An 18,135-nucleotide genomic window follows, 5' to 3' on the forward strand; every position below is an offset into this window, starting at 1 on the left:
ACCTGGTGTCCACACTAAGTGGCTACAGAGTACTTTATGCTGAAAAACAGACACATGAGGACAAACAATAGAAGATAATATCAATAGAAGATACTGTATGTGATGCAGACACCTATCGGAGTGTACCTGAAACATTTAAATATAGAGGGCTATGTGTCTCCCCACTTGGTTATTGCAAGGCTAACCCCCAGGGAAATCATGACTTGGCAGCAACAGATAGTCCAGTGAAAATGGTTGTGTTTATGTGGTGTAAATCTGAAAATTAGCAGCTGACATCTTAAGGGTTTTTTAATTAATGCATGTGAGACAGGTTCCATTTACAACATGACAGGCAGAGTTGGAGAAAAAGAGCACAAAACAGTTTAATTACCTCTGGTTATGGACACTTTTGTCAGCAATAAAGCTTCCACGGCCTGTTCCTCGGACAGTGACCATCTGGCAATATCTACATTTTCGTCCCCTTGATCAGCTCGCTCTCTGAAAGTAAAGAAAACAGCTTATTTTTGATTGATATGATAACAATAACAGAGATATGACCGTTCAGTCTAAACCAGCAGATTTTTAGGATACGTCAATACAGCCCAGTACTGCTTACCTGCGATGCCATCTTCAAAGGTGTCCGCTTTGACTTCCTTTGTGTCGAAAAAAGTTGCTTTCAGAACAAATATTTTTGATTGAAAATAAAAAAGTTTTTGCTCTCGACAAAAAGACACAAATGTACCTCCATAGCATATAGCAATTTGCCTGTGAATAACCACACCTTCATACAAACGCGCTACTGTATGCAGAATTCTTGATGCACAACCGAAGTGCTGCCATATCCTGCCAGTACGCCCACAAGCAAGCCACTCAGGAGCAGAATGATGGCGCGTGGAAGGGGGAAAGGAATGAGATGGGAACAGCAATTTGTTGCAAGTTGAGGAGGAGGGCTAATAGCTGAACAATAGACTATTCAACCTTTACCAAAGAATAGTCTAAAAGCCAACTAGGTGTGAAAACCCCCCCTCCTATCACAGACCAGATTTGCCCTAACGACCAAGGGTTAGCTTGCTACTCAATGTAATAAAGTAATGACCTTACACGTTATGTTGGCTGACAATTTGTCAGCTATGCTGTCCTTACGAACCACATGCATATCATTACAGCGGTATGTACCGGTATGTTAGCTAGCTAACGTTAGTAGTTATACATCAAACTTGCCAGTATATTAACTATAGGCTATCTAACTACCCAATGTTTATTGACTTGATTATTCTCGTCATTCTTAGCTTAGCTAAATGGCATAGTTGTTGTGCTTTCTCAATGGACATTCGGGTGCTTTCGTAAATTCGCTCTGGCTATCTATAGGCTGGACAATAGAACGAGTCAAAATTCACCCAAGGCTGAATGAAAAGCAGCTTAAGAACATTGGCTAAACTGGAACACTAGCGCGAGCCCATAGCAAATGAATGGAATCGAACGTTCGCAGAGCCTGTTTTGACTGGACTGATGCTTAGAATTCCATTAAAAAGTATCTATTTTTATTTTACAACTACAATCTATTCGTCGGTTGAAACTGTAAAAAACTAATTGTGTAGAAAGTAAACATCCGCACCTCGACTTATGTCTGCGTAATGAAAAAGTAGGGGAAAATGTTTAACTTCTGACTATTTCTGGTCTTGCGATCGATGACAAATGAGCTCGCTGCCCAAACGTACATAATTACAAAGAGGAGATTCTCCTGATTAAAATGGTGCCAGTGTAACAGTTTTTCTTCCGTCCCTCTCCTCGCCCCTACCTGGGCTTGAACCAGGGACCCTCTGCACACATAGACAACAGCCACCATCAAAGCATCATTACCCATCGCTCCACAAGAGCCGTGAACAACTACTTCAAGGTCTCAGAGCGAGTGACGTCACCGATTGAAACGCTTTTGGCGCGCACCCCGCTAACTACCTAGCCATTTCACACTGGTTACACCCAACTTGAAAAAAATCTAAATATACACACTGCGAGATATTTGGCTAAATAGACAGACATGCCTATATTTCCCCCGTAGGAAACAATGGGAAGACCGCAGAGTTCCAATATTTTTGTTGTTTACATTTTAACTATAAATCAACATTTGTGACATTGAACAATAAGCTGGGAATAGAATGTTCGGAAGGCGAATTGGTGCCACGGTGCTCAATAGAACTAATAGGAGCTGGCAGGGTGAAAAATGCACTAAAATAAGGCCTGTTTTTTCGTGATTACTTCAAAACGATGGCAAGCAGCTGGGAAATATGGTCATATTATGAAACTGGGCTCCACGGCGGAGCAATGAACTTGTTTTTAATCAGAAAAGAACGTTGTCAAAAATATGATGCGTCCAGCCTACTATCTACACGGATTTCAGAGCACTCTCGTCTGAGTGTACAAGAGCGCAGAATAATTACTTTACGAGCGCTCAACACCCGTTGAATATGGCCGGTGTCAGTAAACATCGAAAAAAAGCTTAATTAAATTGTTTCCAGCAGCACATTTACAGTCACCAACGCTCTGGGTAAGACGAAACTGCCTAACCAGCTCTGCTATGGTGAGTAAAATGGTCAGAGTGGTCTCATTTGTGTCTGGAAGTAGCTAGCCAACGTTAGCTTGGGTGCTTGACTGCCGTTGTAAGGCCAGAACGCTCAAAATCAACCCTACTCCTCGGCCCGAACGTCCAGTGTGTGCTCCGAGAGCGAAACGGTCTGAATTTACAAACGGACAATTTTTCTATGAATGGAAACACCATAATATTAATCGTATTAATTAAGCCAAATTTCTTAAAATCAATCCCATATACTATGTTATTACAAAAAAGGTTTTAAATTCTCTGGTAATGCCAATACGGAATACTAACAAATGCTTCTCAAAGACGCTGTCTGGTGGTCAAACTATTAATAACTTGCAGTAACAGAAGAAATGGCTGAGAATGAAATGACGTGCCACAGAATGCTGCAGCAGCTCGCAGCCGGGTGTGCCTCAGTATGACATAACTTTTAAAGAGGAACCACTGCACCTGCGCTATTACTTCCTCTATTTCCTTCATTAGTCTAATCTCTTTTGACCTAAACTCCTTTTGTTTTAATGATGAGTATTGTATTGAATGGCCTCTAAAACTACATTTAAAAGTGTCTCACACAATAAGGGGATCTGCTGTACCTACAGTACCAGTCAAGAGTTTGGACACACCTACTCAATGGTTTTTCTTCATTTTTACTATTTCTAAGAGCAAACCAGATGGGATGGCGCATCGCTGCAGAATGCTGCGGTAGCCAGGCTGGTCAAGTGTGCCTTGAATTCTAAATAAATCACTGACAGTGTCACAAGCAAAGCACCCCCACACCATCACACCTCCTCCTCCATGCTTCACGGTGGGAACCACACATGCGGAGATAATCCGTTTACCTATTCTGCGTCTCACAAAGACATGGCGGTTGGAACCAAAAATCTTAAATTTGGACTCATCAGACCAAAGGACGGATTTCCACCGGTATGTCCATTACTCGTGTTTCTTGGCCCAAGCAAGTCTCTCCTTCTCATTGGTGTCCTTTAGTAGTGGTTTCTTTGCAGCAATTCGACCATGAAGGCCTGATTCATGCAGTCTCCTCTGAACAGTTGATGTTGAGATGTGTCTGTTACTTGAACTCTGTGAAGCATTTATTTGGGCTGCAATCTGAGGTGCAGTTAACTCTAATGAACTTATCCTCTGCAGCAGAGGTAACTCTGGGTCTTCATTTCCTGTGGCGGTCCTCATGAGAGCCAGTTTCATCATAGCGCTTGATGGTTTTTGCGACTGCTCTTTCCGCATTGACTGACCTTCATGTCTTAAAGTAATGGACTGTCGTTTCTCTTTGCTTATTTGAGATGTTCTTGCCATAATATGGACTTGGTCTTTTACCAAATAGGGCTATATTCTGTATACCGCCCCTACCCCGTCACAACAGATTGGCTCAAATGCATTAAGAAGGAAAGAAATTCCACAAATTAACTTTTAACAAGGAACATCTGTTAATTGAAATGCATTCCAGGTGACTACCTCAAGAAACTGGTTGAGTAGAATGCCAAGAGTGTGCAAAGCTGTCATCAAGGCAAAGGGTGGCTACTTTGAAGAATCTCAAATATATTCTGATTTGTTTAACACATTTTTGGTTAGTACATGATTTCATATGTGTTATTTCATAGTTTTGATGTCTTCACTATTATTCTACAATGTAGAAAATAGTACAAATAAAGAAAATCCCTGGAATGAGTAGGTGTGTCCAAACTTTTGACTGGTACTGTATGTTGTGCAGAAAAAAGACAGTTAGGAATTATTTTGTCTCAGTTAAGAACAAGTTGTCATCCAATAGGCTTTGATTGAATTTCCAATATCCCCGTCCACATGGAAATTCTGTAAGAGCTATATGGATGCAAATTAGATGGTGGTCCGATCACATTCGGTCTCCTATTAATACATTTTTTACTTTTGATGCCAGCAAGAAGGAGACCAGGAAGTAATCAAGACGGCTAGCTTGATTAAGCCTCCTCCATGTATATCTCACTAGATAAGGGTTTTTCAGCCTCTATATATCCACTACTTCTAATGTATCCAGGATATTCGTGATCTCCTTAAGTGCTTGAGGGTGATAGTTTGTAGTGTAATTTCCTTTACGATCCATTGAGGTACATAAAACAGTATTATAATCTCCCATCCTAATAATAGATTCATTCGTTGCTTGTGAGATCATTATATACAGTATATTTTCAAAGAATTGTGGATCATTATTTGGCCCATATAGATGAATTAGCCAGATCTGTTTTTGGTCTAGCATATTTAAAAGGATCCATTTTCCTTGACGATCTGTTTGCACAGTTTGCACAATCGGATCAAAATTGTTGTTAATTAATATAATCACCCCTTTTGAGTTTATTTGCCTGTGACAAAAATATATCTCCCTCCCAGTCCTTTTTCCATCTAACCTCCTTTATATTTGTAGAGTGAGTTTTCTGTAAACAATAGATATTATATTCTTTCTCTTTTAGCCAGATAAATGCTGATCTTAGTTTTGTATGATCTGCTAAGCCATCACAATTGTAACTGGCTATACTTATTTCCCCGCTTACCATAAGATACCTGAGTTTCAGTCTTTCTGTCACGTTCGCTATCTTCAAACTCCCGATCATAAATAAACCAAGGTGCAGCGTGCATGGAATTCCACATCTTTTAATGAAAATGAATCTCACCAAAACAGGAGAAAAAAACGAAACGTGACGTTCTGGGGCTGCTCACAGGCAGCTACACAAAAACAAGATCCCACAATCACAGGTGGAAAAAGGGCTGCCTAAGTATGATTCCCAATCAGAGACAACGATAGACAGCTGCCTCTGATTAGGAACCATACTCGGCCAAAAACAAAGAAATAAACAACATAGAATGCCCACCCCACATCACACCCTGACCTAACCACATAGAGAAATAAAACGGCTCTCTAAGGTCAGGGCGTGACACTTACTTACGTCAGCCACGGAGAACAAGAGCTCACAGTCCTCGTGAGTGGCAGTGGCCCGCGTCGGCGGCACTGTGTTATCCTCGAAGCGGGCGAAGAAGGTGTTTAGCTGTCCGCGACGTGGCTGGGTTTCCCTTTATAATCTATGATTGTCTGGAGTCCCTGCCACATACGTCTTGTGTCTGAGCCGTTGAATTGCGACTTCACTTTGTCTCTGTACTGACGTTTTGTCTGTTTGATTGACTTACGGAGGGCATAGTTGGACTGTTTGTACTCGTCCATGTTCCCAGTCACCTTACCGGGGTTCAATGCATTGCTTTGCGCTTTCAGTTTTGAACGAATGTTCCCATCTATCGATGGTTTTTGGTTTGGATAATTTCTATTCGTCACAGTGAGAACAACATCCTCTATGCACTTCCTGATTAACTCAGTCACCGAGTCAGTGTATATGTCAATACAATTCTCAGAGGCAACCCTGAACATATCCCAGTCCGTGTGATCAAAACAATCTTGAAGCGTAGATTTCGATTGGTCAGACCAGTGTTGAACAGTCCTTACCACGGGTACTTCCTGTTTAAGAGGGAGAGAGAGAGGACAACAGACAAGACCTGCTCCACAGGTCTATGAGAGGCTTTGAGATGTATTAAACAGAGCGGGAGCTGAGTGGAGAACAACTATCTAATTTCATTTTAATGCGCTGAGGGTTGTGGTGTTGCTCTCCAGGCTCTCGCCACTCATTGATTACAGACTTTAATAGGTTTCTGTATCAACAGCAGTGACCTGAGCTGTTATCTAGCCCGCTCTGCATGATCTATCACTAACACACACTCACTGAATTCAGGTCGCTACGTACACACACACCAATGGTATTAGCAATTTATGTTCTCGCAGCCCAAACTGCCCAATCATGTCTGCTAAGTAATTTAATTCCTTTTTAAAGAGAGAGAGATGAGTATGAGGTGGAGGGATGGAGGGAACATAACAGAGATGGAGGGAGGGAGGCAGGGATGGAAGGGACATACAGTACTGTAGCAGAGAGGGTTCGGTGGAGAAGTACTGCAGCAGTGATGAAATTGATTTTTACAGTGTAGTGCAGCGCAATCAATTTGCAATGGGAAAACAAAAACCAACAACAAGCAAAACCCCAAACCAAAATGAACAACAGGGTGGATGGTGTAGAAGTGCTGCTGCACTTGCTGTTTTAACACAGAGTGTAAACAACACAACAGACAGAGAGAGGATCAGATGAACACACATAACCTGAGTGGTTTACAACTGGCCTCCGAGAGAGAGAATAGGTAGATCACCTTCTCCTCTCCTTCTCCCCTCCTTTGTCTCCTACTCTTATCCTCTTTTCCACTCCTCTCCTGCTACCCTCTTCCTCTCCTCCTTTCCTCTCGTTTATTTGTCTCTTCCACTCCTCCCCTTCTCTCCCCTTTTCTCCTACCCAATGCAAAAACAGGAGATAGAGAATCAAGGTGAATAAATGTCTGAGTAATGGCCAGAGGTATTTTCCCCATAGTTTTTTGGCAAGGATCACGCCATCGGGCCAAATGCCAGGATGTCTGAGTGACAGTGAAGGGCATAGAGACAACGAGCGAGAGAGCAGAGTAATATTTCACTGTAGAGAGAGAGGAAGAGGAGGAAGAATAATATCACTGTAGCGATAGGAGGGAGAGTGAGGGAACAGGCCGAAGAGGGAGAGAAAATAGAGAACTTCTGGAGATGAAGTTGGGGACTACAAAGCGACTGGCTGTAATGAGAAAAATAAATAGAAGACTGAAGAAACAAATAGAGGCTGGGCAAAGAATGGAAATTGGAGGATGAAAGAGAGAGAGTTAGAGGAAGAGAGTAAATATAAAAATTGGCGTAGTGTAGCCTATACGAGTCAGCTGTTTCCTGGGACCCCTGGCCATAGACCTTAACCAGCACTGCCCTTCCACACTCCTGTGCCACTCTCCTCTCCTCCCCCCTTCTTCCTTTCGTTCTCTCCATCCGTTTCTCATAAATCGTCTGTGCATTTATTTCGGGCCTCAGGGGAGAGAGTGAAGGATAAAGAATAAGAGGGGATCTGTCAGCGCCTCGTAAAAAGCCCACTGCCTAATAAATAACAGTCTGGAATGAATTAGGAGATTAAATCATCACAACTCGTTAATGCCGGTGCCACAGCGCCAGATGAAAAACTCACCACATCGTTCTGTTTGTTCGCTAGTTCCGCTCGATCCGTATTTAGCCCTAAGGCTTTGCTAATGCCATCCATGTCTGCTGGGTTTGAGGGATTGGTGTGTGTGTGTGTGGATGTGTATTGTGTGCTTTGGTTATGGGTTGGTGTGCAGTTTTGGATGCATTTTTTCCTCCTTCGTTGCATTTTGGGTGATAACAGTATATCAGTTCTTTTGTATCTTTCTTTGCTAATGGTTGTTATGGTTCTGATGGTTGTGATGGTTGTGAATGGTTCTGATGGCTGTAATGGTTGTGATGGTTCTGATGACTGATGGTTGTGATGGTTGTTTGTGATGGTTCTGATGGTTGTGATGGTTGTGAATGGTTCTGATGGCTGAAATGGTTCTGATGGTTCCGCTGGTTGTGTTGGCTTCACAGAGACAGAGGCGAGGCCCGGGAGACATGGGGAACCTGGAACCAAAGTCCACTCCAACCCAGGGAAGAGGAGAACAGAGGAGGGTGAGTTCTACATCATCAGCCATTCACACTGATGCAGTCAGTCTGTCCTCGGTGGAGAAGTGATTTTAATCGGCATGTGGGTGAAATAAAAGAAAACAGGAATATTCTGTAAACTGAAATCTCTATTTCAGGTGCTGTTTAGAGCTCTTTAGGCTGTGTCATGACTTGCCAGTAGAGCTTTCAGGTGTTGTCTCTCTCTGTGAGTGTGTGTGTGATAACCTCAGCCCACGGCTGTCATCTGTGGTAGATAAACTTGCAGTGTAGCTAATTCTCACTGGAGGATCAAAGGAGTGGTGTTATAGCGTAGGCTAAATGTAGCGGGTTAGCCAAGGCTAACATGAAAGCAGTAGGATGGTGTATTAGCAGAAGCTAACATGTAGGTAATAAAGTAACGTGTTAGCCAAAGCTAACATGAAAGCAGTATTATGGTGCGTTAGCGGAAGCTAACATAAAGGTAGTAATGTAGCGTGTTAGTCAAGGCTAACATGAAAGCAGGGACTAACATGGAGAATTAAAGGCTCAGTGCAGTCAAAAACGTGATTTACCTGTCTTTTATATACAGTGAGCTCCAAAAGTATTGGGACAGTGACATTTTTGTTGTTGCTTTGACTCTTTACTCCAGCACTTTGGATTTGAAATGATGCAATGAATATGGGGTTAAAGTGCAGACTGTCAGCTATAATCTGAGGGTATTTTCATTCATATCGGGTGAAACTTTTAGAAATTACAGGACTTTTTGTACACAGTCCCCCGATTTTAGGGGACCAAAAGTATTGGGACAAATTTACTTATATGTGTAGTCAAAAGTTTAGTATTTGGTCCCATATTCCTAGCACACATTTCAAATCCAAAGTGTTGGAGGATAGAGCCAAAACAACAACAAAAATGTCACTGTTCCAATACTTTTGGAGCTCACTGTATATTGCCACACTATGAGGTTGGAATAATACTGTGAAATTGTGAAAATTATAATAATGCTCTTTTAGTGTAAGAGCTGTTTGGTGGGATGGAGTTTTGGCCTGCCAGGTGACATCACCAGACAAGAAATTAGTTAATAGGCCAATAAGAAAGATTGTTCCAAACCTATCTGCAAATAACAGCTAGTTTTCAGTTTTCCCCTCCCCACTCAGACCACTTCCAGACAGTCCAATCCAAATTCTTGCTTGAGAAATTGCTCTTTGCTAAGAAACAATTTTTGCTTATTTTGGACAATTTTGTTTTGAAAACAATCACAGTAAAGTACTTAATTGTTACCTAGAAATGATTTGATATTGAGATAAAAATGACTGCACAGCACCTTTAAAGTAGCACGAACTGGCGGAGGCAAAAATCCTCATAGCAGTGTGGAGTGTTTAGCATGTAATAACATAGGGAAAGAATCTTTCAGATGTGACATTTGTATCGTATGGTGTCTTAGCGTGGGCTGAGGTTCCCTAAGCAACCTGGTGTAGGTACAGTGGGCTGACATGCTCTCAGTAATGTTGTGTGCATAGACAATTTAATTTAAAACATTTAATTAGATTACATTTATTTTATTTCTGGAATGTAAAATATGCAGTATTTAATTTAGTGGAACTTGCACATACACTACCATTAAAAAGTTTTGGGTCACATAGAAATGTGCTTGTTTCTGAAAGAGGGAGGCCCCGGTAAACAACTGAGCAAGAGGACAAGTACATTAGACTGTCTAGTTTGAGAAACAGATGCCTCACAAGTCCTCAACTGGCAGCTTCATTAAATAGTACCCGCAAAACACCAGTCTCAACGTCAACAGTGAAGAGGCAACTCTGGGATGCTGGCCTTCTAGGCAGAGTTGCAAAGAAAAAGCCATATCTCCGACTGGCCAATAAAAAGAAAAGATTAAGATGTGCAAAAGAACACAGACACTGGACAGAGGAACTCTGCCTAGAAGGCCAGCATCCTGGAGTCGCCTCTTCACTGTTGACGTTGAGACTGGTGTTTTGAGGGTACTATTTAATGATGCTGCCAGTTGAGGACTTGTGAGGCGTCTGTTTCTCAAACTAGACACTCTAATGTACTTGTCCTCTTGCTCAGTTGTGCACTGGGGCCTCCCACTCCTCTTTCTATTCTGGTTAGAGCCAGTTTGCGCTGTTCTGTGAAGGGAGTAGTACACAGCGTTGTACGAGATCGTCAGTTTCTTGGCAATTTATCGCATGGAATAGTCTTAATTTCTCAGAACAAGAATAAACTGACAAGTTTCAAAAGAAAGTTATTTGTTTCTGGCCATTTTGAGCCTGTAATCGAACCCACAAATGCTGATGCTCCAGATACTCAACTAGTCTAAAGAAGGATAGTTTTATTGCTTCTTTAATCAGGACAACCTGTTAGCTGTGCTAACAAAATTGCGAAAGGGTTTTCTAATGATCAATTAGCCTTTTAAAATTATAAACTTGGATTAGCTAACACAACGTGCCATTGGAACACAGGAGTGATGGTTGCTGATAATAGGCCTCTGTACGCCTATGTAGATATTCCATTAAAATCAGCCATTTCCAGCAACAATAGTCATTTACAACATTAACAATGTCTACACTGTATTTCTGATCAATTTGATGTTATTTTCATGGACAAAAAAATTGCTTTTCCTTCAAAACAAGGACATTTCTAAGTGACCTCAAACTTTTGAACAGTAGTGTATCTCACCAGTAATATCTGCATGTGTGTGTATGCTAACATGAAAGAGATGCCTTTTAGCTCCCGGCTCTCGTGGTTCTTCAGAAACCTATCTGTCAGATGCATTACACAGAACATGGCGGAGAATACTTATCAGGCTCATTTATTTTCGCAGGGTTCTTTGAATTTCAGGCCTTTACATGGCTATCCTCTATCCTGCTTGTTTCACTACAGGGGGGCGGGCTAGACACTAATGATTAGAACATCCCGGTCACGACCATCTTTAATCAGAGGGTGTGTGTGTGTTTGGGTGTGTGGAGGGGGATATGGGGGTTGTGTTTGTGTCTGTCTGTGTGTGTCTGTGTCTGTGTGTGTGTGTGTGTGTGTGTGTGTGTGTGTGTGTGTGTGTGTGTGTGTGTGTGTGTGTGTGTGTGTGTGTGTGTGTGTGTGTGTGTGTGTGTGTGTGTGTGTGTGTGTGTGTGTGTGCACGTGTGCGCGCTCGCGCGTGTCTGTCTGTCTGTCTGTCTGTCTGTCTGTGTGTGTGTGTTGTCTTCGCTTCTGTCTTTTTCCTGGGTTACCTTTGTCTTGTGAATTGACATTCAACCGATATCACTCAAAGGCTTCAAAGACAAGAGAGAGAAAGTCCCTAATGGGTTGGAACAGACTGCTGCATGTGGTATACACTCAAACAAATGGGTCAGTTATTCAGTTATTCACACATACAGACACACAGACAGAGACACACGGACAGACAGTGAGACTGCAGTAAAGTGAGGCATGACAGAGAGAAAAATAAGGAAGGATATAGACAGAACAGGCAGACAGGCAGACAGACGAACAGACAGGCAGAACAGACAGAATAGACAGAACAGACTGGCAGGCAGAACAGACAGAACAGACAGACAGAGACAGAACAGAGGAGCAAATCCAAGACCTTGTTGAATATTTGATGGAACTTCCTGGTTTATTTAGGCCAATGCGGAGACGCCTCACAGACAATAATTGGGCTTTTAATATGAATGACCTTTCACCCCACTCCTTCCAGAGAGAACAATTTTTTTGTCTTAAAAATACCTTTATTGGCCTAATAGCTACATAATTAAAATACAAACTTTATTTCATTTTAATGGACCAGGAAAGTTTGAACCAAGCTCCCCTCCCTGTCCACTGTACTGTACATAGAACCCGCCGATGCCCCACACCCCTACAAAAAAAACTGACGGTTCACCAGCCCCTTCAGAAAGTATGCATACCCCTTGACTTATTCAACATTTTGTTGTGTTACAGCCTGAAATTCAAAATGGATTAAACAGATTTTTTTTCTCACCCATGTACACATAATACCCCATAATGACAAAGTGAAAACATGTTTTTAGATTTTTTTGCAAATTCATTGAGAATGAAATACAGAAATATCTAATTTACATAAGTATTCACACCCTTGAGTCTATACATGTTAGAATCACCTTTGGCCACAATTACAGCTGTGAGTCTTTCTGGGTAAGTCTCTAAGAGCTTTGCACACCAGGATTTTGCAATATTTGCACATTATTAATTTAAAAATTCTTCAAGCTCTGTCAAGTTGGTTGTTGATCATTGCTAAACAGCCATTTTCAAGCCGATTTAAGTCAAAACTGTAACTAGGCCACTCAGGAACATTCAATGTCGTCTTGGTAAGAAACTCCAGTGCATATTTGGCCTTGGGGTTTAGGTTATTGTCCTGCTGAAAGGTGAATTTGTCTCCCAGTGTCTGTTGGAAAGCAGACTGAACCAGGTTTTCATCTTGTATGTTCTTAGCGCTATTCCATTTCTTTTTATCCTAAAAAACTCCCTAGTCCTTGCCGATGACAAGCATACCCATAACATGATGCAGCCACCACAATGCTTGAAAATATGAAGAGTGGTACTCAGTGATGTGTTGTGTTGGATTTACCCCAATGCTTTGTATTCAGGACAAAAAGTTAATTGCTTTGCCACCTTTTTTGCAGTTTTACTTTATTGCCTTGTTGCAAACAGGATGCATGTTTTGGAATATTTTTATTATGTACAGGCTTCCTTCTTTTCACTCTGTCATTTAAGGTTAGTATTGTGGAGTAACTACAATGTTGTTGATCCATCCTCAGTTTTCTCTTATCACAACCATTAAACTCTGTAACTGTTTTAATGTCACCATTGTCCTCATGGTAAAATTCATGAGCGGTTTCCTTCCTTTCCGGCAACTGAGTTAGGAAGGACTTCTGTATATTCGTTGTGACTGGTGTATTGATACACTATCCAAAGTGTAATTAATAACTTCACCATGCTCAATGATATTCAAGGTCTGCTTTTATTTTTACCCATCTACCAATAGGTGCCCTTCTTTGTGAGGCATTGGAAAACCTCGCTGGTCTTTGTGGTTGAATCTGTGTTTGAAATTCATTGCTCGACTGAGGGACCTTACAGATAATTGTATGTGTGGGGTACAGAGACGAGGTAGTCATTCAAAAGTCATGTCAAACACTATTATTGAAATAGTGTGTGTCCATGCAACGTATTATGTGACTTGTTACTCCTGAACTTATTTAGGCTTGTCATAACAAAGGGGTTGAATACTTATTGACTCAGCTTTTCATTTTTTATTATTTTGTAAAAACCAAAAATCTAGAAACATAATTCTACTTTGAAATGATGGGGTATGTGTGTAGGACAGTGACACAAATCTCAATTTAATACATTTTAAATTCAGGCTGTAACACAACAAAATGTGTAAAAAGTCAAAGAGAAATAGAGAGAGAAAGAACCCCCCCCCCCCCCAAAAGTAAACAATCATTCCGGCCAGAATTCATAATGGCTGTTGATCAGTGCTCTGCAACTAGAGTGATTGTGGGAGCCAGAATGGCGGTGGCTGAAACCCCAGGACTGTCTCTGGAGGAAAAACATACAGCCCGAGTCAGAATGGCCTCTGGCTCACAGCTCTGCCATAGCTCAGCCGCTCTGGTCCTGTTTAACACATGGCAAATGGAAACTGGAGGGCTCAGTGGGACACAGGCAGTGATTCCAGATGTTGCCTGCCACAGTGCTTTGGGTGCGACCCCTGTTGACTCCTACTTCTGTATGTTGCATCCCAGACAGTATGTCAGCCTGCTGCTCTTCAATAGGAAGCTCTCCCAGGGTGCACTGCTGTGTTGTGACTGGAACTAGACGCGCATGCAAAGAGTCAGGGCCACTTAACACCAGGAGGGAGGGCAGAGTGCAGACAGACAGGACAAACAGCATTATTTGGCACGTTCAGACAAAGAGACAGACAAAGATGAATAAGGAAAATATATTCCAGAAGCAGACATGAAGAAGTGTGTGTCACTCACACACAGACATATTCAGGGGGACATGGATTTATAGTTTATGTACCGACACACATGCAGGCACATACACTCTTAGAAAAAAGGGTTCCAAATGGGTGCTTCGGCTGTCCCCATAAATAACCCTTTTTGGTTCCAGGTAGAACCCTTTTGAGTTCCAGGTAGAACCCTTTTGGGTTCCATGTAGAACCCGCTGTAGAAAAGGTTCTACCTGGAACCAAAAGGGTTCTTAAAAGTAGAAAAGAACCTTTTTAGGTTCTAGATTGCAGTGTACAAAACTGCAACTGCACTACACACGCACACACACCATGGATCAGATAAATGGATTGCACTCTAGAGAGAGAACATCAGATGTTGGCAGCCATACAGAAAACACAACCTCGCTGGGCAATTATATCTGACACTGAGGAAAAGGCTATGGTCTGAACACAGCCTACGCAGACAGGTCCTCATCTTGCATCAGTGTGTGTGTTCCTGGAGAATTTGAATATTAAAGGATGACTAGAAGAGTCAGGAGTCAGGTGTTAAGCTGTCACAAACACTCACACACACACGCACACACACACGCACGCACACAAATGCACACACACATAAACACACACACACACACGGAGAGGTAATTGGTGTGTGTTCTGGGGTCACGTTATTTCTCTAAGGTAGTTGTAGAGAGCTGAAGGATCATAGATCCAAGCTCTGTGTGTAATAAGAACACAGCTAACCTTCACTTTCACTGCAACACTTACAGTCAAACAGCCTTCACCCAGCCTTCACCCAGCCTTCACTGAGCCTTCACTGAGCCTTCACCCAGACTTCACTGAGCCTTCACCCAGCCTTCACCCAGCCTTCACTCAGCCTTCACCCAGCACTGGAGCCCAGACTACAGAGCTAGTCAGAGCCAGGGGTCTACAACTTGTCTTCTCATTAAGACAGTAAAATACCTCAACTCAACTGTTAATTAGTGAAACGCTGTAACGCTCCCTTCACTCACTCTGACCCACCCTTGCAAGGCCTTCTAGGTAAATTACATCATCCGTTCCTATATGATTCGCTGCCCTTTGACCTTGTGTGTTTACGGTCCACACAACAAGGGTGGTTATTAGAGTTGTGCGGTATTCAGATTTTCATTTCGTCATACCGTATTTTTCTCATCCCAGGATTTACAGTATTACCGGTTTAGTACACAAGGGGTCACTAAAAACACAAAAAAGCCCATTGAGTGTCTATTACCAGAATGCTAACAACATTAGCACAAGTAATAAAACATTTCCATAGAGGCTAATAGCTAAATATGCTAATGAGCACAAACAAAAATAAATTAAATGCCAAGACAGGCAATCCAGCTCATAAAGTTATACATACAGTGGGGAGAACAAGTATTTGAAACACTGCCGATTTTGCAGGTTTTCCAACTTACAAAGCATGTAGAGGTCTGGAATTTTTATCATAGGTACACTTCAACTGTGAGAGACGGAATCTAAAACAAAAATCCAGATAATCACATTGTATGATTTTTAAGTAATTAATTTGCATTTTATTGCATGACATAAGTATTTGATCACCTACCAACCAGTAAGAATTCCGGCTCTCACAGACCTGTTAGTTTTTCTTTAAGAAGCCCTCCTGTTCTCCACTCATTACCTGTATTAACTGCACCTGTTTGAACTCGTTACCTGTATAAAGGACACCTGTCCACACACTCAATCAAATAGACTCCAACCTCTCCACAATGGCCAAGACCAGAGAGCTGTGTAAGGACATCAGGGATACAATTGTAGACCTGCACAAGGCTGGGATGGGCTACAGGACAATAGGCAAGCAGCTTGGTGAGAAGGCAACAACTGTTGGCGCAATTATTAGAAAATGGAAGAAGTTCAAGATGATGGTCAATCACCCTCAGTCTGGGGCTCCATGCAAGATCTCACCTCGTGGGGCATCAATGATCATGAGGAAGGTGAGGGATCAGCCCAGAACTACACGGCAGGACCTGGTCAATGACCTGAAGAGAGCTGGGACCACAGTCTCAAAGAAAACCATTAGTAACACACAATGCTGTCATGGATTAAAATCCTGCAGCGCACGCAAGGTCCCCCTGCTCAAGCCAGCGCATGTCCAGGCCCGTCTGAAGTTTGCCAATGACCATCTGGATGATCCAGAGGAGGAATGGGAGAAGGTCATGTGGTCTGATGAGACAAAAATAGAGCTTTTTGGTCTAAACTCCACTCGCCGTGTTTGGAGGAAGAAGAAGGATGAGTACAACCCCAAGAACACCATCTCAACCGTGAAGCATAGAGGTGGAAACATCATTCTTTGGGGATGCTTTTCTGCAAAGGGGACAGGACGACTGCACCGTATTGAGGGGAGGATGGATGGGGTCATGTATCGCGAGATGGGTCGTGGCTCGGTCTTCCAGCATGACAACGACCCGAAACACACAGCCAGGGCAACTAAGGAGTGGCTCCGTAAGAAGCATCTCAAGGTCCTGGAGTGCCCTAGCCAGTCTCCAGACCTGAACCCAATAGAAAATCTTTGGAAGGAGCTGAAAGTCCGTATTGCCCAGCGACAGCCCTGAAACCTGAAGGATCTGGAGAAGGTCTGTATGGAGGAGTGGGCCAAAATCCCTGCTGCAGTGTGTACAAACCTGGTCAAGAACTACAGGAAACATATGATCTCTGTAATTGCAAACAAAGGTTTCTGTACCAAATATTAAGTTCTGCTTTTCTGATGTATCAAATACTTATGTCATGCAATAAAATGCAAATTAATTACTTAAAAATCATACAATGTGATTTGCTGGATTTTAGTTTTAGATTCCGTCTCTCACAGTTGAAGTGTACCTATGATAAAAATTACAGATCTCTACATGCTTTGTAAGTAGGAAAACCTGCAAAATCGGCAGTGTATCAAATACTTGTTCTCCCCACTGTATATAGGTGTAGGAGGTTAAAATTATGTTGAATAATATTAAACTACATTCATCAATCTGACTATATGGCTATAGGGCATAAACGTATACCAATGAATCGAGCCAGCTTGCAAGTCTGCGCATCAACACTCGGATACTAGAATTACATTTGTTCTAAGATACCTTTATGTGATTATTAAGAGGCTTATGGGAATTATGAGCTGTCTATTGCAATCATACTCTAAGCTTTAATTGATCAAGTCTATCTTAGCCATAGATGTAGTTAGGACCTATGCATAATGGAATGCTATGTGTAGAGGGTAGATAACATATACCAATAGACCTACTAAATTATAAATGCAAAGTCAAATCAAAGAATTACTCTTTAAAACGATTAATGCATTTTCACAAATAAACGTATACGATTTATTAGTCACTAAATAATTGACACTCAAACAATTCCAGTGTACATGGAATAGATTACACAATACAACAGAGTTAATGACCATCACTGATAGGCTAACACTAACGTGGTTATATGTCTCTTCAGAATAACCTCCAAGAGACAATACTGTGTCTAATACACACAGGAGGCTTACGGATACAGGATTCTCATACGTAAAAACAGAGTCTCCATGAACAGTTTCAGCCCATCTTTTTTTCTTCCCAGAGCGCCAACTCTCAGTATCTCCCATCGTCTAATTAAAATCACTTTGCTTTGTCAAAACAATAAACAAAAGGCATTATTAAACATCACACGCATTCTTGGATCTAATCATTACAACTCTTATTTAAAGGATAGGAGCTTACGTCTGTGTTGCTCCCTCTTTGAACTGTTCGCCTTCCAACAAACAGATGAACACAGTAAAGAAACCCATAGCACTTACGGCACAATAGAACACATCAATGTTTGAAGCTCTTTACAAACCTCTTGAAACAAACCAAACAAGATCAGTTAATTCACTCCTCCAACAGTGTCTGTACTCCCAGGGGCCTGTGGGAACGTCACACCCCGGAGAAAGCCACAGATAAGGGGTGTTTGACTCTTGTGATAGACCACATATGGTCAGCCATACGGACAATGTCC

The 18,135-nt window shown here is 41.9% G+C and overlaps 1 protein-coding gene across 1 annotated transcript in view; it reads left to right on the plus strand.

Moving 5' to 3' along the window:
• The window catches only part of LOC106611816 (testican-1), a 334,714-nt gene that overhangs the window by 220,438 nt on the left and 96,141 nt on the right, over positions 1-18,135 (plus strand). The window contains exon 4 of the mRNA XM_014212411.3: positions 8,094-8,174. Coding sequence (XP_014067886.1) covers positions 8,094-8,174 — 81 coding nt within the window. The remainder of the gene's footprint in view (positions 1-8,093; positions 8,175-18,135) is intronic.

The sequence above is a fragment of the Salmo salar genome, chromosome 09 (assembly GCF_965601325.2).
Source record: "Salmo salar chromosome 09, fSalSal1, whole genome shotgun sequence".
Classification (NCBI taxonomy): domain Eukaryota; kingdom Metazoa; phylum Chordata; class Actinopteri; order Salmoniformes; family Salmonidae; genus Salmo; species Salmo salar.